At 40.7% G+C, this 21,847-nt stretch overlaps 2 protein-coding genes across 2 annotated transcripts in view; one reads left to right on the top strand and one right to left on the bottom strand.

The window, feature by feature from the left end:
• The window catches only part of LOC308615715 (zinc finger protein 112-like), a 195,684-nt gene that overhangs the window by 145,334 nt on the left and 28,503 nt on the right, over positions 1 to 21,847 (top strand). The gene's annotated exons all lie outside the window — the stretch shown is intronic.
• On the bottom strand, positions 851 to 3,856 carry LOC308617161 (cadherin-13-like). The gene is given in 2 exon segments (XM_081233945.1): positions 851 to 2,205; positions 2,208 to 3,856. Coding segments are annotated over 2 exon segments (1,824 nt in total). The 5' UTR covers positions 3,730 to 3,856; the 3' UTR covers positions 851 to 1,903.

Raw genomic sequence — 21,847 nt, forward strand, 5'->3', positions numbered from 1 at the left:
AATTTGCTGTGAAGGTAGTGCAGTAACATTGCAGAAAGCCTTTTGATGTAACCATCAGTGTTTTCCAAATGACAGACTGTGTCATGAGAAGGAATTTGCTCCAGGTCGGTTTTCTAAACCCTCACCTGTGCAGTCCTGCAAACTGAGGTGGGCATAGGGAGAAGGAGAAGGAAGAGGAGTTATTAAACAACTACAGTGTGCGAAACTGGTCCTCCAGGCTCCAAGATTTTCATATGAAAAGAGTTCTTCCTCAGAGGTCCCAGAACGATTGCATTTTCCTACTGGTGCTGTAGTTTCATATCAGCGTTTTTCTCGCCTAGCTAAGAGTATAATGTATCATTGCAAAGGTAATGAGAGAAGGTTGTCAGGAGTTTGATGAAGTTCAAAATTTTTTTTGTACTCTTGGTATCAGCTACACTTCCCTGGGTCTGAACGCAGATTATCCAGGTCAATTCTATTTCTTTCGAAGTAAACATTTTCCAAGTTGCAAGCAGATTCCTGTACTACTTGTGTGCATTCCATTTGATTCCAGCTGTAATCCTGGGCACATTTAATGACATGCATAATTGTTATGATGATCTGTTGTCACTGGGGATAAATATCAAGCAGTTGAATAAATTGCCTTAATTAGTATTGTTTTAATACAGCTAAACAAACCAAATGTTTTTAAGTTTCATTTCCCTTTGATAGTTGTTCAGTATCTATAATCATATTACTATAATCATTTTTTCTATATCATTAGTTTTCCTGCTATCCATACAAAATAAAAATATTTCTCTCCAGTTCAGGATTGAATATGGACTGGATGTTAGATGATATCAAGGAATTTTTTTTTTTTTTTTTTTTTCATACATAATGAACATCTTTTATTTTCAGTTTTGCAAACGACGGTCGTCGATTCACACAAAAGGGTACTTTTAAAACTACCTGTATTTACTCTATTGTATGCATGTATGTATGAAACGAACGGTGTGTATGTGCATAAATGTCTGTCTGTACATGTGGGCAGATATATGTATACACGTGGTACCTGATGACCTCTTCGGATGCATGTATGACCTCCACGATGACACTGGCTGTTGTACACATGCCGGGGAGGGCGAGATTCTCTGTCATGACCCGGGCCCCCAGAAGACCCACTGGGAATGTGGGTTCTGGACGGCTACCACCGCGGGTGCAGAGACGCCCATGCGTGTGATGATGAAACGTCCGGCTCTGCTCCTCACCTCTCTCGCTCGGGCTCATCACCACACAGGATGGCAGTGAAAACTGCTCGTCGTCCTCACTCTAAAGAGAAAGGGCTCCGTCTCTGCTCTCCCCCTCTGCGGACCTGCCTGGCTGGTGGGCTGGTGGAGAGGCGGCAGCTCTGTGGTCCGCCCTAGTGCTGAACCTGATGCTGAGGCCCTGGTGGGGTCGGCTGCTATAGCTTCCACCCCTGCTTTGCTCAGCCTCTCAAGGAAGGGTGACATACCAAAACCAAGCTTCTCCTGTAGAGTCTGTCTCTATAAATACTGGGTATATACACGTATAGATACACATACATATACAAATACTAACCCACAGACCAAACTGGATGTGTGGAGTGCTGACTAGCAACATGGCAACACATCAGGAAGAGTTGTCACTGTTCCTCCTCCCAGAAGGTCAAGTTCTATGCCATGATCTTTAAACACTCAGGGAAAATTCAGAGGATTCCATTAATTAAAGGAGAAAGGGAGATGCTGTCAAAATGGTGAAGTACAGACTAAATGAAAATTGCAAAGAAAACAAAAATCTGCAACAATTGAGGCCTAGTTGTGAAGTTTGAGAGCTGTAAACTGCAATCTTCAGATCTGGATTTTTTTTGTCTTTTTTTCCTGTTGCTATGGAAACTTGGTAGTCAAGCTTCAGATGTCAGGAGTTCTCACAGACGAGCTAAGCTGAAGAAAGACAGGAGCAGGACTGCGGTTGCGCTGAAGTGCGGGGCCCCTGCCGTGTTGCAGTCCACTTTGGAATTCTTGCAGGAACACACTTGTACCCTGAGGTCTGTGATGTTCGTCATGGGTGGTTTCCCTGAATCTGTCACCATGATGGGCAGGTGGTAATTTGCTTTGTTCAGATTTTGAAGAAGGCTTACCAGGGCGTGTGTATTGTTGATCTTGGAGATCTTCCAGACTTTATCAGGAACAGTTGGTTTATGGATTTCAAATTTGAAAGGATCTGTATTGGGTGAAGATCCTTATCTGAAGCTCCCAAAATGACTACGCTGAGGTTTTTGGCGTCATCACAGACCTCCGCTACCGTGGGGTAAATGAAGGGCGCGTTGTCATTCACGTCTTCCAGAGTTATCAGCAAGGTCCCAGTGCCAGTAGCGGGAGGGTTGCCACTGTCGATTGCCAGGAAGAGGGCAGTGTATACGCTGTTATGGACGAATGGGGACTCGCGGTCCAGCACAGCAGTGGTGTCAACAGTCCCGTTGATGGGGTTGATATTCAGCCAGCCTGCTGGGTCCTTGTAAACAGAATACCTGATGGTCTGATGCTGCAGGGAATCAGGGTCTGTGGCATTCACCGTCAACAGCACGCTGCCCACGGAGATGTGCTCTTGCTTGGTCACCATCATGGGGTCCGGGTGGAAAACCGGACCCTCATTGACATCCAGGACGGTGATGTGGACTGTTGCTGTGGAGCTGGGGCCGTAGGTGATGTCGGGCACCAGCGGGTCCTCGTTTTCCACTTTGATCAGTAGGGTGTGAAAGGCAGAAATCTCATAGTCCAGAGGTTTGACGACGGAGAGCATCCCCTCGTTGGTTTGCGGGTTGGTGTGGATCTCGAAGCTCTGCCCAGGGTTCCCGTTGATGATGGTGTAGGCGGCCCTCCACGCGCCTGTGGTAGGATCGTCCTTGTCCTCAACTGTCAAGTTGACAATAACTCCCACAGCTCCTTCCTCGACTGTGGCTTGAAACTCTTTCTTGGTGAATTTAGGCGAGTGATCGTTTTTGTCATCGATCATGATTGTCGCTGTGGCCGTGCCTGTTAATCCAACATCCAGTCCAGCCATATCTTGAGCCTCAATGATCAATTCATACTTGGGATTTTCCAGAGTCTCCCGGTCCAGCAGTGCAGGTGACACGACGGTGACAATGTCTCCTTTCTCAGGATCGATGTAGAACATGTTGGGAGAGGGCTTGTCAGGCGTCTGCTGACGGATATTATACCGCAGGAGGGCATTATCCGTGGCCGGGTCATCCGCGTCAAAGGCTGTCATCCGCATCACCGTGGTCCCTGTAGGTGACCCCTCCATGACGTGGCCGATGTAAGGGCCTTCCTGAAAGATGGGTCTGTTGTCATTCTGATCAATCACGATGACGTCCAGAGGGACCGGCCCCTCGAGAGTTCTACCGTTGACATCAATGGTCTCCACGAGTAGTTGGTAGGTAGCAATCGTTTCTCTGTCCAAGTTCCGTGTCACGGAGACACTACCTGTGTTCTCATTGATTCTGAAAATTCCTTTAGGCTCTTGATCCACTCCCTTTCCAGTGAGCCGGAACTTGGACCCTTCCGGTCTGTCACTATCGACTACCTTGCCAACATCTCTTGGGAAAGGTTGTCTCTGATTCTCCGGAATTAAAATGGGAGATACCACAATGGACCTCTTTTGTCTTGGGACAGGAGAAGTTCTTTCCAATTTAAATATATCCTGCAAGGAGCCCCGGATGTCTTTCCCCCCGACAATCACGAGTTCTGCCATGTCTTCCGCATGGGGAGTCCGGGCGTGGACGAATAGAGTCTTGCCCACTGCAGTTATGTTTCTCAGGGCGACTAAGCTGCCATCATTGTTCACCTTGAAGTATGGGCTTGAGAGCTCATAGTGTAGCTTGTCATTTCCCTTACAGTCACTGAAGGTCACTCCAAACTCTGGAAGTCCACACTCTGAGACCCCCCTCAGGCCATGCTGCCTTTCCCCCACTGCACAGCGATATCAAGGAATTTTATCAAGGGTAGCAGTGGTGTTGTGCTTATGTAAGAAAATGTTCTTACGTTATAGAAGTGCACACTGAATCATGTAGGACTGAAGTGATATGCTAGTTGATTATACTATTCTTTTGTGCATATTTGAACATTTTCATGACAAAAAGCTCATGGATTGGAAGAATTAATATTGTTAAAATGACCATACTATCCAAGGTAATCTACAGATTTGATGAAATCCCTATTAAAACGCCACTGGCATTTTTCACATGACTGGAATAAATAATTCTAAATTTTGTATAGAAACACAAAAGACCATGAATAGCCAAAACAATCTTAAGAAAAAAAGAACAAAACAAGAGGTATCATGCTCCCTGAGTTCAAGCTAAACTACAAAGCTTTAGTTATGAAAACAGTATTGCGCTGGCACAAACACAGGCACATAGATGAATGGAACAGAATGGAGAACCCAGAAAGGAACTCACACTTATATGGGCAATTAATCTATGACAAAAGAGGCAAGAAGATAGAAAGGGGAAAAAGACAGCCTCTTCAATAAATGGTGTTGGGAAAACTGGACTACTTTCTCACACCTTATACAAAAATAAACTCAAAATGGATTAAAAACTTAAATGTAAGACCTAAAACAATAGAGCTCCTAGAAGAAAACTTAGGTATATGTTCTTTGACATTGGTCTTAGCAATATTTCTTTGGATATGTCTCCTCAGGCCAGGGAAACAAAAGCAGAAATAAACAAATGGGACTACATCAAACTAAAAAGCTTTTGTACAGTGGAGGAAACTATCAATAAAATGAAAAGACTGCCTATTGAATGGGAGAAGATATTTGCAAACGATAGATCCAATAAGGGGTTAATATACAAAATATACAAAGAATTCATACAATTCAATATCTAAAAAACAAACCACCCAATTAAAAAAGGGGCGAGGACCTGAACAGAAATTTTTCCAAAGAAGACAAATAGATGGCCAACAGACACATGAAAAGATGCTCAACGTCACTAATCACCAAGGAAATGTAAATCAAAGCCACAATGAGATACCACCACCTCACACCTGCCAGAATGGCTATCAAAAAAACAACAAATAAAAACTGTTGGCGAGGATGTGGAGCAAAGTGAATCCTTGTGCACTGTTGGTGGGGATGGAAATCGGTGCAGCCACTATGGAAAAGAGTATGGAGTTTCCTCAGAAAAATAAAAATAAAAATACTGTATGGGGCTTCCCCGGTGGCGCGGTGGCTGGGAGTCCGCCTGCCGATGCAGGGGAGAAGGGTTCGTGCCCCGGTCCGGGAGCATCCCACGTGCCGCGGAGCGGCTGGGCCCGTGAGCCATGGCCGCTGAGCCTGTGCGTCCGGAGCCTGTGCTCCGCGATGGGAGAGGCCACAACAGTGAGAGGCCCGTGTACCGCAAAAAAAAAAAAAAAAAAAAAAAAAAAAAAAAAAAAATACTGTATGATCCAGCATTTCCACTTCTAGGTAGTTATTCAAAGAAAATGAAAAATTAGTTCAAAAAGATGTATGTACTTCACTGTTCATTGTAGCATTATATACAATAGCCAAGTTATGGAAGCAACCTAAGTGCCCATGAATAGATGAATGGATAAAGAATATGTGATATATATATATATACACACACACACACACACAATGGAATATTACTCAGCCATAAAAAAGAATGAAATCTTGCTATTTGTGACAACATGGATGGACCTAGAGGGTATTATGCTAAGTGAAAAAAGTCCGACAGAGAAAGACAAATACTGTATGATTTCCCTTTATGTGAAACCTAAAAAACAAAACAAATGAACAAACATAGCAAAACAGGAACAGAATCATAGATACAGAGAACAAATGGGTGGTTGCCAGAGAGGAAGGAAGAAGGGGGATGAGAGAAAGAAGGAGATTAAGAAGTATGAACTTCCAGTTACAAAATAAATGAGTCACAAGTATGAAATGTTCAATGTGGGGAATATAGTCAATAGTAATGTAATATCTTTGTATGGTGACAGATGGCAACTAGACTTATTGTGGTGATCATTTTGAACGTATAGAAATATTGAATCACTATGTTGTGTAATGGGAACTAACATAGTGTCGTAGGCCAATAATACTTCAAACCCAAACAAACTCATAGAACAAGAGATCAGATTTGTGGTTACCAGAGGCAGGGGTAGGGAGAGGGGGCATCTGAAGGTGGTAACAAGGTACAAACTTCCAGTTATAAAATAAATAAGTGCTAGGGATGTAATGTTCAACATGATACATATGATTAACACTGCTGTATGTTATATATGAAAGTTGTTAAAGTAAACCCTAAGAGTTCTCATCACAAGGAAAAAAATGTTTCTTTTATTTTCTATCTATATGAGGCGATGGTTGTCACTAAACTTATTGTGGTAATAATTTCATGATGTAGAAGAGGCAGATCTTTACGCTGTACACCTTAAACTTAGATAGTGCTATATGTCAATTATATCTCAATAACATTGGAAGGAAAATAAAATTAGCCCCCTCATACACATGCACGCCATAATGCAAAGCTACCGCCTTTGATCCGCACACATAGAGTGATCCCGACCCCCTGTGCCCAGTCTGGAAAGATGAGCAAGGAAGTCTAGAAAATGCTAGGGTTACTCCGCAGTCCTTGTGACAACGAGAAACACCCCCATGTGTCCAAATGAGCCTAGGAGGCTGGCATCTGAGTACTTGGTGCAGGGCTGGGTGGGGTCAAAGGGTGGGAAAGGAAAGGAAACCCTCTGCATTCAGGCTGAGACTGCACGAGATATTCGTGCTGGGGAAAGAAGGGCTCCAGTCCCCGAGGCTGTGTTTCTGGGGCACTGCTGTCCTGTGGCTCTTGCCTCCTACCCATCACATTCCCCTCCATTTCCAGAAAGTGGTTCTTAGGTGCTCCCTACAAACTCCATCTACTTGCTGATGGCTAAAATCCCCGTAAGGCGAGAAAGCATTTCAATCTCTAACCCATGATAAGCTATATAAAAGTAAACACCTGGTTGAGATGAAGCATTGGCATTCATTTACCCTGAGGTCTCATCAGTCAACAAGTGTTAAGTGTTGAAATGAGAGCTTTTCCTAACGAGAGGGGAGGAAGGTGGTGAGGAAAGCGGAAGAGGCCGCTCCTGACTCATTCTGGTCTGTGTGTGGACTGACAAAGGCCTTTCTTGCTTCTGTGGCCTCTGGTGCCTGAGGTAGGGAAGACCCTGAGGGAAACCCCGAGGTGAGCTTTTGAAGCAAGAAGGCTTCCTGTTATATTTGGCCAATGGAAATCAATTTCATTGCTCTACAGTATGAGGTTTTCTTTTTTCCAAATGTGACAGGGGAAGAGGCCTTAGAGGTTCAGAGATGGCAAGTGTAAATTAGGGAGCTAAAACCAGACAATAGCAAGCATGGCTGACACGTGTTCTCCGTCTACTTAGGCGCTAGGATGGCCACATCATTTTGGATATTGTAACAACTGAGTTTTCCTCGCGGACTCTGTTACATGGAGACTGGGCTGCACAAGTGAAACAGGTGATCTCTGATATCTAATACAGTGTGTTTTTACCTTGTATTAACAAGGTGCTTTTAAATCCTTGCTTTTTACCATAAATTAATTGTAGTTGTTAATATGCTTTGTCATTGTCTTAAATCATTGTGTTAGCTGTGAGAAGATCATTCAGAAAGGGTTTGTTTTTTGTTTTTTTGCTTTGATAACGATTACTCATGACTGCTCCCTGAACTATCTCACATACAGTATTAGACATAAGGTAATCAGTACATGATTTTGCTCCATGACCAAAAAAACCGTGCTTTGTGCAAACCTGCTTTGTGCCAGGGACTCTAATAGAGCCTAAGCTATGTTTTAAGTGTATTGTAAATGGCTTGGAGTGCAGAGGAATAAATTAAGATGACTGTAAGGGGATGTGAGTCCAGCCACATTCCCACCTTTCCTGCCCTTATGCTGTCTCTATTGCAGTCGTTAGTCTACTGAGGATGTGTTTTTACCTCTCAGAATTGTTCACAAGCTATTAAAGTGTTTGCAACCAGAGAGGCTAATACCAGGTTGCCCCCTCCCTCTGAGTATGGAGAGATTTTAAAATGAAGAGGGACTTACTGGCTTGCTAATAAGTGTTGAACTCTTAAAAGTGCTTTAGAGAAATCATGACCTGGTGAGCAGTTTGCATCTGCCTTCAGAAAAGGAGCTAAGTTTTTCCTTCACTGGGCTTTTATCCGAATCAGAAGATCAGTAACAGTAATGTGATACTGAGACAAGGGCAACAGTGGTCTAGTAATGAAGCAGAGGGAATGTGAAAAATTCTGAAAATCTTGGCAAGGGAAGAGGATCCAGAATCCAGAAGGCCATAGAATCAGTAGCAGTGACTTTAGCAAGTGATTATGGAATCCAGGATCTCTAGAGTAGGTGAGGGCTGCAAACGAATTCTTGAGGGTTTTCGCTGTTTTTCTAATCTTTTTAACCTTAAAGTTGGTGTGTGTTGAGAAAAGTCAGTATCTTTCCAGATTGGAGGTTAATGCACAGGGATTTTATGCAGCGGTTTTCAGATCATGGTCATGGAATCAGCAGCATCAGCATCATCCAGGAAATTGCTAGAAATGCAAATTCTTGGGCCCAGATCAGACCTACTGAATCAGCAGTTTGTTTTAACAAGTTACCAGGTGATTCTGATGCCTGCTTAAGTAGGAGAGCCACCTGTCTACCTCCTTTCAGTGGATCCCACCCACAGGTATGTGGGATTTCCAGAACTCTTTGTGAATTGGTGAGATTAGAGCTTGGTTTGTAAGCTCTCCTGTAGTGAATGAGTAAATAGGAGGTTGAGTTTTGGCAGCTAAAGTTGGCCACAGATTTAAGAACAAAATTTCTTTTTCTAAAAATCTTGGAGATATTTTGCCTCTTCAGTATAAAATATTCCTGAAGCTAAGAAGGAAAGTACTGACTTGAAAAGGAAAAGGAAAAAAGGGTGATTCTGGGAAACACCAAGACACACACCTGACTGGTTATTAGTTGACAATGTGAAAATCACTGTGCCCCAAAGAAAACTTATTTGATGATATTAAATGAAATTTTATCCAAATGAAAGCAAATAAAAAGGAAATATGGATGGATAATTACCATGAAATTGTTGAATTTCAGTAAAGGCAATTTTTCATTTGTAGAAATTACATTTTTAACTCTGTACCAGCTCAGAGAAACCATCAGCAGGAAGAGTCATGGGAGTTCTAGTCATTTTTAGCCTTGGATCAGTTATATAGCATGTTTGTGATGAGAATCAAATGGTATAAAGAGTAGATATGAAGGCCCTCTAGCAAATCATTATATGTGTAACGTGTTCTTCACGTTAAGGTCAATTCATTTGGTAGTATAAGGAATTCCAATTGGAATATGGAATTTTATGAATATTTTCTTTCATCAGTGTAACCAGAATTTAGGTGGCTACCATGTGGACAGAATAGTAATAGTGTTCTCACCCCTCCTCCAAACAATGTTAGGAAGAGTCAGCCACATTCGGGGGTGGTGGTGGTGGGATGAATTGGGAGATTGGGATTGATATATATACACTAATATGTATAAAATAGATAACTAATAAGAAAAAGCTGTATAAAAAAATAAGTAAAATAAAATTCAAAAATTCAAAAAAAAAAAAAAAAAGAGTCAGCCACATTCATATGAAGGGTGAATAAGATTTTTTGACCACAGAGTTACACCGCTATGGAAAAGATACAAAATTAAAAGTAACCGAATTTTACCTCAAGCCAAACCAACGCTTTTGAAAATGAGAACCCTTATGTGCATAAAAGAGAAACCATATACAAAACAAAAAAATATCACCTTAGGAATGCCTTACCTTTGAGATATGGGGCTCTTTTTTTTTTTTTTTTTTTTTTTTTTTAGTTTCTGCTTTATAACAAAGTGAATCAGTCATACATATACATCTGTTCCCACATCCCTTCCCTCATGCATCTCCCTCCCTCCCACCCTCCCCATCCCACCCCTCCAGGCGGTCACAAAGCACCAATCTGATCTCCCTGTGCTCTGCGGCTGCTTCCCACTATCTATCTACCTTACGTTTGGTAGTGTATATATGTCCATGCCTCTCTTTCGCTTTGTCACAGCTTACCCTTCCCCTCCCCACATCCTCAAGTCCATTCTCAAGTAGGTCTGTGTCTTTATTCCCGTTTTACCCCTAGGTTCTTCATGACATTTTTTTAAAAAATTCCATATATATGTGTTAGCATACGGTATTTGTCTTTCTCTTTCTGACTTACTTCACTCTGTATGACAGACTCTAGTTCTATCCACCTCATTACAAATAGCTCAGTTTCGTTTCTTTTTATGGCTGAGTAATATTCCATTGTATATATGTGCCACATCTTCTTTATCCATTCATCCGATGATGGACACTTAGGTTGTTTCCAGCTCCGGGCTATTGTGAATAGAGCTGCAATGAACATTTTGGTACATGTCTCTTTTTGAATTATGGTTTTCTCAGGGTATATGCCTAGTAGTGGGATTGCTGGGTCATATGGTAGTTCTATTTTTAGTTTTTTAAGGAACCTCCATACTGTTCTCCATAGTGGCTGTACCAATTCACATTCCCACCAGCAGTGCAAGAGTGTTCCCTTTTCTCCACACCCTCTCCAGCATTTATTGTTTCTAGATTTCTTGATGATGGCCATTCTGACTGGTGTGAGATGATATCGCATTGTAGTTTTGATTTGCATTTCTCTAATGATTAATGATGTTGAGCATTCTTTCATGTGTTTGTTGGCAGTCTGTATATCTTCTTTGGAGAAATGCCTATTTAAGTCTTCTGCCCATTTTTGGATTGGGTTGTTTGTTTTTTTGATATTGAGCTGCATGAGCTGTTTATAAATTTTGGAGATTAATCCTTTGTCAGTTGCTTCATTTGCAAATATTTTCTCCCATTCTGAGGGTTGTCTTTTGGTCTTGTTTATGGTTTCCTTTGCTGTGCAAAAGCTTTGAAGTTTCATTAGGTCCCATTTGTTTATCTTTGTTTTTATTTCCATTTCTCTAGGAGGTGGGTCCGAAAGGATCTTGCTGTGATTTATGTCATAGAGTGTTCTACCTATGTTTTCCTCTAAGAGTTTGATAGTTTCTGGCCTTACATTTAGGTCTTTAATCCATTTTGAGCTTATTTTTGTGTATGGTGTTAGGGAATGATCTAATCTCAAACTTTTACATGTCCCTGTCCAGTTTTCCCAGCACCACTTATTGAAGAGGCTGTCCTTTCTCCACTGTACATTCCTGCCTCCTTTATCAAAGATAAGTTGGCCATATGTGCGTGGGTTTATCTCTGGGCTTTCTATCCTGATCCACTGATCTATCTTTCTGTTTTTATGCCAGTACCAGACTGTCTTAATTACTGTAGCTTTGTAGTATAGTCTGAAGTCAGGGAGCCTGATTCCTCCAGCTCCGTTTTTCGTTCTCAAGATTGCTTTGGCTATTCGGGGTCTTTTGTTTTCCAAACAAATTTTGAAATTTTTTGTTCTAGTTCTGTGAAAAATGCCAGTGGTAGTTTGATAGGGATTGCATTGAATCTGTAGATTGCTTTGGGTAGTAGAGTCATTTTCACAATAGTGATTCTTCCAATCCAGGAGCATGGTATATCTCTCCATCTATTTGTATCATCTTTAATTTCTTTCATCAGTGTCTTATAATTTTCTGCATACAGGTCTTTTGTCTCCTTAGGTAGGTTTATTCCTAGATATTTTATTCTTTTTGTTGCAATGGTTAATGGGAGTGTTTTCTTGATTTCATTTTCAGATTTTTCATCATTAGTGTACAGGAATGCCAGAGATTTCTGTACATTAATTTTGTATCCTGCTACTTTACCAAATCCATTGATTAGCTCTAGTAGTTTTTCGGTAGCATCTTTAGGATTCTCTATGTATAGTATCATGTCATCTGCAAACAGTGACAGCTTTACTTCTTCTTTTCCAATTTGGATTCCTTTTATTTCCTTTTCTTCTCTGATTGCTGTGGCTAAAACTTCCAAAACTATGTTGAATAAGAGTGGTGAGAGAGTGGGCAGCCTTGTCTTGTTCCTGATCTTAGTGGAAATGGTTTCAGTTTTTCACCATTGAGGACGATGTTGGCTGTGGGTTTGTCATATATGGCCTTTATTATGTTGAGGAAAGTTCCCTCTATGCCTACTTTCTGCAGGGTTTTTATCATAAATTGGTGTTGAATTTTGTCGAAAGCTTTCTCTGCATCTATTGAGATGATCATATGGTTTTTCTCCTTCAACTTGTTAACATGGTGTATCACATTGATTGATTTGCGTATATTGAAGAATCCTTGCATTCCTGGAATAAACCCCACTTGATCATGGTGTATGATCCTTTTAATGTGCTGTTGGATTCTGTTTGCTAGTATTTTGTTGAGGATTTTTGCATCTATGTTCATCAGTGATATTGTCCTGTAGTTTTCTTTCTTTGTGACATCCTTGTCTGGTTTTGGTATCAAGGTGATGGTGGCCTCGTAGAATGAGTTTGGGAGTGTTCCTTCCTCTGATATTGTTTGGAAGAGTTTGAGAAGAATGGGTGTTAGCTCTTCTCTAAATGTTTGATAGAATTCGCCTGTGAAGCCATCTGGTCCTGGGCTTTTGTTTGATGGAAGATTTTTAATCACAGTTTCAATTTCAGTGCTTGTGATTGGTCTATTCATATTTTCTATTTCTTCCTGAGTCAGTCTTGGCAGGTTGTGCATTTCTAAGAATTTGTCCATTTCTTCCAGGTTGTCCATTTTATTGGCATAGAGTTGCTTATAATAATCTCTCATGATCTTTTGTATTTCTGCAGTGTCAGTTGTTACTTCTCCTTTTTCATTTCTAATTCTATTGATTTGAGTCTTCTCCCTTCTTTTCTTGTTGAGTCTGGCTAATGGTTTGTCAATTTTGTTTATCTTCTCACAGAACCAGCTTTTAGTTTGGTTGATCTTTGCTATCCTTTCCTTCATTTCTTTTTCATTTCTTTCTGATCTGATCTTTATGATTTCTTTCCTTCTGCTAACTTTGGGGGTTTTTTGTTCTTCTTTCTCTAATTGCTTTAGGTGCAGGGTCAGGTTGTTTACTCGAAATGTTTCCTGTTTCTTAAGGTGGGATTGTATTGCTATAAACTTCCCTCTTAGAACTGCTTTTGCTGCATCCCATAGGTTTTGGGTCGTCGTGTCTCCATTGTCATTTGTTTCTAGGTATTGATTTCCTCTTTGATTTCTTCAGTGATCACTTCGTTATTGAGTAGTGTATTGTTTAGCCTCCATGTGTTTGTATTTTTTACAGCTCTTTTCCTGTAATTGATGTCTAGTCTCATAGCATTGTGGTCGGAAAAGATACTTGATACAATTTCAATTTTCTTAAATTTACCGAGGCTTGATTTGTGACCCAAGATATGATCTATCCTGGAGACTGTTCCATGAGCACTTGAGAAAAATGTGTATTCTGTTGTTTTTGGATGGAATATCCTATAAATATCAACTAAGTCCATCGGGGCTCTTAATTTTCTAAAATTACCCCTTCCCTTGTGTGGATATTATATGCTGAGCTAACGATTCCTTATTGAGCATCCTTTTTGGCTGAATAGCTTCCCTATCAAACTATCCCAGAATGGTCAAGACTGAAATTGATTTTTAGAAGATTGGGTATATCAGACACTGACTAAAAAAGGATTCCCCAGTTCCTCATATGTCCACTCTATGACTTATTTTTCCCACTATAATGTTTAAGAAATCAATTTTGAATCAGGTTTCTGTGAGTCTTTTTTTTTTTTTTGCAGTACACGGGCCTCTCACTGTTGTGGCCTCTCCCGCCGCAGAGCACAGGCTCCGGATGCGCAGGCTCAGCGGCCATGGCTCATGGGCCCAGCCGCTCTGCGGCATGTGGGATCTTCCTGGACCGGGGCATGAACCTGTGTCACCTGCATCGGCAGGCGGACTCTCAACCACTGCACCACCAGGGAAGCCCTCGTGAGTCATTTTTGTAAACAATAGTCTTTTGAATCTTTTTAATAAAATATGTGCTTTCTGCTACTAGATGTCTAGAAAAAAATGGAGTAATATATCTTCCTCAGAGCTCTAGTGAGGATTCTTTTATGTTAATATTCTTTTAAACACATGAAGCTTCAGGATAAAAGTTCATTCAGCAATGTCTGGGAAATAAATGATAAGCCACAGGCCATATTCAGAAATGCAATCAGAAAAGAAGGCTAGCTTTTAACTTAGGGCTGGTTTTTAACTTTGTGGGACATAAAGTCATGCTAGAAGGCTGGTGATAGATAGCTACATACATACATAATATTTATATATCCAACATACATATCTAGCTAGGCAAAAGTACTTCTTCCCATGGCAGGCCAAACAAAGTCAGTATGGGAAGAAAACCTTCATTATATTTAAACAGTGAGAATATGTGAGATTAAGAATTTGGAAGGCAGAATGTGGGAATAAACATTAAAATGAGAGGAGGAGAATCTATTATTTCAACTATAAGCCGAGTGCATTATATCATATAGTCCTCAAAAGAAGCATCAAGGATAGTATCTCCATTTTACGGATGAAGTACGGATGGATCAGGAATATCCTCAAGATCATGGACTAAAAATAGGGGTTTATTGCAGAAATCTTATCGAAGACCCAAATCTTCGGTGCTGGGATGGTAAAATCCAGGCAATGCCAGAGCCCTGATGGGGTAAACAGTTGATAAAAACATACGTAAGCTGACTGGCACTATTCCTCATTTACTGCCTCCTCTAAATGCTGCTATTCCCTGAGTTTACTCATAAAATCTTGGCCAAAGAAATTGTTCAAAGGAAGTGGATAAAAGTCCAGTATCCAGAATATATAAGTAACTCTTACAAATCAACAATAAAGAGACAAATAACCCAAATAAAAACGGGCAAAGAATTTGAATAGACCATTATCCAAAGAAGATATACAAATGCCAATAAGCATGTGAAAAGATGCTCAACATCATTTGTCATTAGGGAAATTCAAATCAAAACCATAATGAGATACCTCTTCATAGCCACTAGGATGTGGAGAAATTGAAACCCTTATTCATTTTGCTGATGGGGATGTAAAATGGTTTTGCCACTGTGGAAAAGTTAGGCAGTTCCTCAAATAGTTAAACATAGATTTATCACATGACCCAACCATTTGACTCCTAGTTATATACTCAGAAGAACTGAGAACATATGTCCACACAAAAACTTGTACATGAATGTTTGTAGCAGTATAATTCATAATAGCCCAAAAGCAGAAACTCAAATGTCCATCAACTAATGAATGGATGAACAAAATATGCTATATGCATGCAATGGAATAATAGTCCACCATAAAAAGGAAGAGGTACTGATAGCTGCTACAACATGGGTGAACCTTTATAACATTACGCTGAGTGAAAGAAGCCAGCCATAAAAGACTACATATTGCATGATTCCATTTATGTGATTGATCCAGGATAGGAAATTTATGGAGACATAAAGCAGATCAGTGAGCAAAAGAAGGAAATGGAAAATGCTGACTAATGTGTATGGGTGCTCTCTTGGGGTAACAAAAATGTTCTGAAATTAAATAGTGATAATAGTTGCACATTCTTGTAAATATACCAAAAGACCAGTGAATTGTACACTTTAAAAAGGATGAGTTTGTTGGTATAAGAATTATATACTAATTAAAAAACCCTTTATAGCTCAATAAAGCAATAGAAAAATTAACAAAGTCAAAGGCTGTTTCTTTGACTAGATAAATGAGATTGACAAACTCTAACAAAAGTGTCGAGGAAAAAGAAGGTTGATAAAATTAAATATGATACAGAAAGAGAATGGTCAGATAAATACAGATACAACAGGAATATTAAAAAATAGTAATAAAAGATTACAGAAACATCTCACAATAGTATGAGCTTGATATATCAGTATTGATGATGTATCCTGCCCATGTTCTCAAATGGCTGTGGGCTTAAGGTTTTATCTTTTCTGGGAGGACCATGTTGGGGGTGTGAGGGTAGGGTTGGGGGGCAACAGCAATCTTTGAAGGGGCCTCAAAGGGAGAAGTCCCATTAGGCCAAATCTGCAACAATGGGTAACCAGCGAACTGGGAAATTCCTAGCATTTCTGCCAGTGACCTGGAAGTTTTGGCTAGCCTGAGTCCTAGCATTGTTACCATCTATAATGAAGCCCTAGTGGACAATTACCACTAGATGGCATCACAATGCAGCTAGCCAGGATGAATTTGAACTGTGCAACTCTGCAACTCTCCGTCCATGGTTATAGAAGCTCGTCCTGGACATTTCATTTAGTCTCACAATTAAACACCTCTTCATTTACATGGCTGATTTCTAACGTTTGCATGCTACTTATCCAATTATGGCTTTTTCTCTACTGTGAATGACTGTATGTGAGTGAACTCAAAATGTAGATGAAATGGATACATTCCTTGAAAAATATAAAATGTCACAACTAGCACAAATATAGAAAACTGAAATAGAGTCATACATATGAAATAAATTGCAATGGCATTTAACAACTTCCCCTCCCTGGAACCCCAAGCTTAGATTGTTTTACAGGTAAATTCTAAGAAACTTTCAAGAAACAGTTGTTTTCTAACCTACACTGGATATTCCAGACAATGGAAGAGAATAAAAACTGCCTGACTCATTTTATGGATCCAGAGTTAAGAACTAAGCTTCACAGTGTGTCTATGAGCGCACCCTCTGCCAGGAGGGGCGGCTCCCTCAGCAGTGGGCAGACATTGGAGCCTGGCCTTTGCCTACTGAGTCCAAAGGTGTGTCACCAAGGTGCCAGGTTCTTCCCGCTCCCTTCTTCCTCAACCTCCCCAGCAGGCGAGAGCTCTGTGTACTCAGGATTGGAGACCTCGGCTGGTATGTGGAGACTCAATGCCACACCAGGACCTCCCGATTAGAGGAAACTGAGGCAGAGAGAAGGGACTGTACCGCTCCCTCCTAGGGCAGTTGGGTGAGAAAGCCCTTCCTTGGTCTGAGTTGAAATCTGCTTCCCTGGGGCACTCCCTGAGAACAGGACCTGCTTGAACCGCTCAACTGGGAAGGTAAACAACTGGCTGGGAAGAAACAGGGTCTTCTGACCTATCTGTGGTGCTAGGGTTAAAGACTGAGGTCTAGGGAGGTACTGGCTACCACACACTGGGGACCTGAAGCAGATGAAGGACAGACCAAGATAGTGAAGGGTCTTGACTGGAGGAGCCAAAGGCAGCTGGGTTAGCTGTTTAGCATACAGCTGCTGTGGCTGGATAGCATAGGATATGAACGGTGTTGGGAAAATCCCATATTAGCCAGAGGCTTCTCTGTTCTACTGATATCATTTGTCTATCGGTGCATATGTAGGAATTTCTGCAAGACAGACTGTATCTAGGAGTTAATTTATCCAAGACTATGCACATGCTCTGTGGGGAAAAAATTAAAATGTAAAGAAAAGGCATAGAAGATGATCTGAATAAATGGAGAAACATTTCATGCTCTTGGATGAAATGACTAATAATATAATGAAGATGGCAATTTTCCCTAAATTATCTATAATTTCAATTCAATCCTGATAAAAATTCTATTTGGATTTTTTGATGAATTTGATAGCCTTTACTTGAACATTTATACAGAATAATGAAAGTCCACAAATAGTAAACCAATATCTTTTTAAAAATTGTAAACACATGAGATCTATGCTCCTAACAAATGTACGGTGCAGTATTGCTAACTATAAGCAGAATGTCGTACAGCCGATCTCCCGCACCTTTTCATCGTAAGCCAATCTTGCAAAAGAAAAGTAAACGGAATAACATTCCCTGGCAGATATTAAGACATGCTACAAAGCCATAGTAATGAAAACAGTGTGATATTGGTACAAGGACAGACAAATTGAGCAATGGAACAGAATAGAGAGCTCAGTGTGATTTGTATATTGATTGGAAATTAATATATCGTAAAGGTGGCACCACAAGTCAATGGGGAAAGGAAGGATTGTGTAGTATACTACTGGATGAACCGGCATATTATACAGAACAGGATAAGATTGACCTTGTTGTAACACCATATACAAAGGCAGATTCCAGAAGAATGAAAGACCTAAATGTGAAAGTTTAAACTATACAGTTATTAGAAGAAAATGTACAATTTCTTTGTGATCTTAAGGTGGGGAAGGATTTATTAACTAAATCCTCAAATGTGAAATCTTTAAAAAAAAAGTTGTTTTCGATTCCACCTGGGCAATGTTATTGTTGATACAAAGATTAGAATGTTAACAGACATTATAAATAAAGTGCTAATGCCAACAAGGGACTGATATCTGAAAACTATTGCAAATTAACAAGAAAGAGGTACAAACTCTAGTGGAAAATGGTGAAGTATGGGAAGAGAAAATTTACAGAATACATACAAAATTTTACAAGAACATATGCAAATAAAAGAATATACATTGTTTACGAAGAGGCAGAGAAATGCTGGTGGGCCATGGGGATTTACAAATATACATGTGAAGAGACAAAGGAGTTAATGAATAAATAAGAGAGGAGTCTGTGTGGACCAATAAACTGAGTCCCACCAAGTGAGGCGTGTAATCATCTCAGTCTTTGAAGGAGCCCCAGAAAGAAAAGGAAAGCAAAAAAATTGAAGATACCTGTCTTTTTTAGAGCTCCAAACCCACCCCTTCTTTCTAGTTTTATCCCTTGAGGCTCTGTAAATATCTTCTCATTAATTAGGTAACTTCAGAGGCTGTCTTTTTTTTTTTAACATCTTTATTGGAGTTTAATTGCTTTACAATGTTGTGTTAGTTTCTGCTGTATAACAAAGTGAATCAGTTATATGTATCAGAGGCTGTCTTGATGATTATCTGAAGTGATGTATGTAGGGCAGCTGGCACAGAGTATATACTCAAATGCTAGTTTCCTCTTCCTCACTTTAATGCTTTCTTTTTCATCGGCCTTCCCCCTACCAGTTCTTTATTTGAACCTTCAAAAATCTTTCACTGTTGGGTTCATTTCTCTCTGTATTTCTCTATCGCTTTTGAAGCGTGGTCACCTATTCTCTCCTACCGGTGTGTCTCCTCATTAACCCTCTTCTGGAGATCTCATGTCTATGGATGCAGCCTGGGAGAGCACGAGGGTTTTCGGCAACCACATCACCCTGATGACTCAGGTGGAGTTATTGCCCCCCAGCCCTCCATCCCTACCCCAGAAATCCATCATGTAACTCCTGCTGCTAACGCCCTTTCTCTCCCATCCTCTCCTTGTGCTATACTTTCTTAGCCCCAAGGAAAAAAGGTTGTGGATACCTGTTGGATTTCATTTTGTTCAATTTGTCCTCAGCCTGTCAACTGTGCTATCAAAGAAGCTCTCCGGGTTTGTATCATTCCAGAATTTGATATACGGATTGGGTAGATTTCCATGGTGCTTCTGGGCAGAACAAGGACAAATTGAGGGATGGTACAAAATGCAGGTTTAACTTCAACGTAGGAAAAACCTTGAAAAATCAGAATGGTCTTAACATGGAATGGGTTTCCATGGAGGGTAGTGAATTCCTTGTCAGTGGAGATGTTCCAAGTGTGGCTGCTTGATCAAGGCGAGGATGGTGGAGTCTCGTGGATCTCGACCCTCCTGTCACATTAGAATCATCTGGGGAGTTGTTTAAAGCTCCCTGTGCTTGTGCCTTTCCCTCATTTAGTCTTCTTTAATTGGTTCGACATGGGAGCAGACATCAGATTTAAAGCTTAAAACTCCCCAGGTGATTCCAGTGTGCCCCCAGAGCTGAGAGAGTCTACTGTAGAAAAAAAATTAAAGTTAAGAAAGTTGGGTCTGACAACTTAAAACTCTTCCTTTCATCTTGGAAATGATGATATTAACTTCCTATTTGGTATCAAGTCGGTGCTTAGGTGCTTTTTGATGCTGAACTCCTTTTCCTCCCCATGTTTTCTTTCAGCTAAGCTCTCCCCTGTGTCCACCCAGAACATCTTTGTGGAAGGCAGGTGGCTGCCTCTCCTGTGGCCGCTCTTCCTCTTGGGTGTTGGTGTGTTTTGCTCCCTTTGAGATCAATTGCCTTAAAGTGCGCTGTTGCCCTCTCACACTGGAAATCACAGCACTTTCTCCAGAGGGACAGTTTTCTGTAGAACTGGCTCTTTTAAATAGTAGCACAAGATTGAAGAAAACACATTTAACTGTGGAAAGGCCATTGACAGTAGCCGTAAGTGTAAATTTTCTTTTTTGGGCCCATATGTTGAACTGGTTTAGAAAGTCCCAGATTCTTGGTAACTTCGTTGGAAAATGCATTAAGGAATGATTACAGGGGCCTCCATTTAGGGACGCTTGTTAATTATCTCCTTCCTGCAGAGAAAAATGAGGTTGGGTGGAGGAAGGGCATAAGGGGAGAGAGAGAGACAGAGACAGAGACAGAGAGAGAGAGAGACAGACAGAGAGACAGAGAGACAGAGACAGAGAGACAGAGAGAGAGAGGGAGAGAAATCAACTGCAGGACCCCAGCCTGTAATAGAGGTAATGATCTGAAGTCCCCTCATCACAGAGTCAACATCCTGTTTTTCTGTCAAGTGAACTTATCTTGAAATCTGAGAGGCCCCTTCCCCTCTGTCCTTTTCAGACTTGCTGTCTGCTCTTTCCTTCTTTTTAGCTGCCCTGAGAGCACTGTGACACAGTGCCATTCTATAGAGTTAATTCTTATGTCTCTTGCCTCCTTTCAAGAAAAAGATCAGGGCTTGACATTATGACAGGTCTCCTCAAAGACCTTTGAGAGGGTAAAGTTCTTTAAAATATAATCATTTGCTTCTAGGCGAATAGCAGCAATTCTTGTTCCCAAACTTTAACCTTCCAACCATTAAATGTTAAATTTAAACAAGATAAACCTTTATATTGCCTTAAATACCTTCCTTTAAAAAATTTCCTCTCAGATAAATTTTCCCACCTAGTTTCATGGATTTCTTTCCTTAACCTGACAGTTGGCCATATTTACTCCTTCCTAAATTCTTTTTTTTTAATTGAAGTATAGTTGATTTACAATGTTGTGTTAGTTTCAGATGTACAGCACAGTGATTCAGCTCTCTATGTTTTCAGATTCTTTTCCCTTATAGGTTATTACAAAATATTGAGTATAGCTCCCTGTGCTGTACAGTAGGTCCTTGTTGGTTATCTATTTTTTAAAATTTTTGTTTATTTTTAAAAATAAATTTCTATATTTTTGGCTGCATTGGGTCTTCGTTGCTGCACCCAGTCTTTCTCTAGTTGCGGCGAGCGGGGGCTACTCTTCGTTGCGGTGCATGGGCTTCTCGTTGCAGTGGCTTCTCTTGTTGCAGAGCACGGGCTGTAGGCACGCGGACTTCAGTAGTTGTGGCATGCAGTGTCAGTAGTTGTGGCTCGCAGGCTCTAGAGTGCAGGCTCAGTAGTTGTGGCGCACGGGTTTTGTTGCTCCTCAGCTTGTGGGATCTTCCCGTACCAATGCTCAAACCCGTGTCCCCTGCATTGGCAGGCGGATTCCTAACCACTGTGCCACTAGGGAAGCCGCTATCTATTTTATATATAGTAGTGTGTACATGTTAATCCCAGACTCCTAATTTATCCCCCCCATCCCCTTTGGTAACCATAAGTTTGCTTTCTATGTCTGTGGGTCTATTTCTATTTTATAAATAAGTTGATTTGTATCTTTTTTTTTTAGATGGCACATATAAATCCTATGATATTTGTCTTTCCCTCTCTGGCTTGCTTCACTTAGTATGATCATCTCTAGGTCCATTCATGTGGCTGCAAATGGCATTATTTCATTCTTCTTTATGGCTGAGTAATATTCCATTGTACATTGTATACATGTACCACATT

The sequence above is a fragment of the Mesoplodon bidens genome (assembly GCF_964165515.1).
Source record: "Mesoplodon bidens genome assembly, chromosome: 4".
Taxonomy (NCBI): Eukaryota; Metazoa; Chordata; class Mammalia; order Artiodactyla; family Ziphiidae; genus Mesoplodon; species Mesoplodon bidens.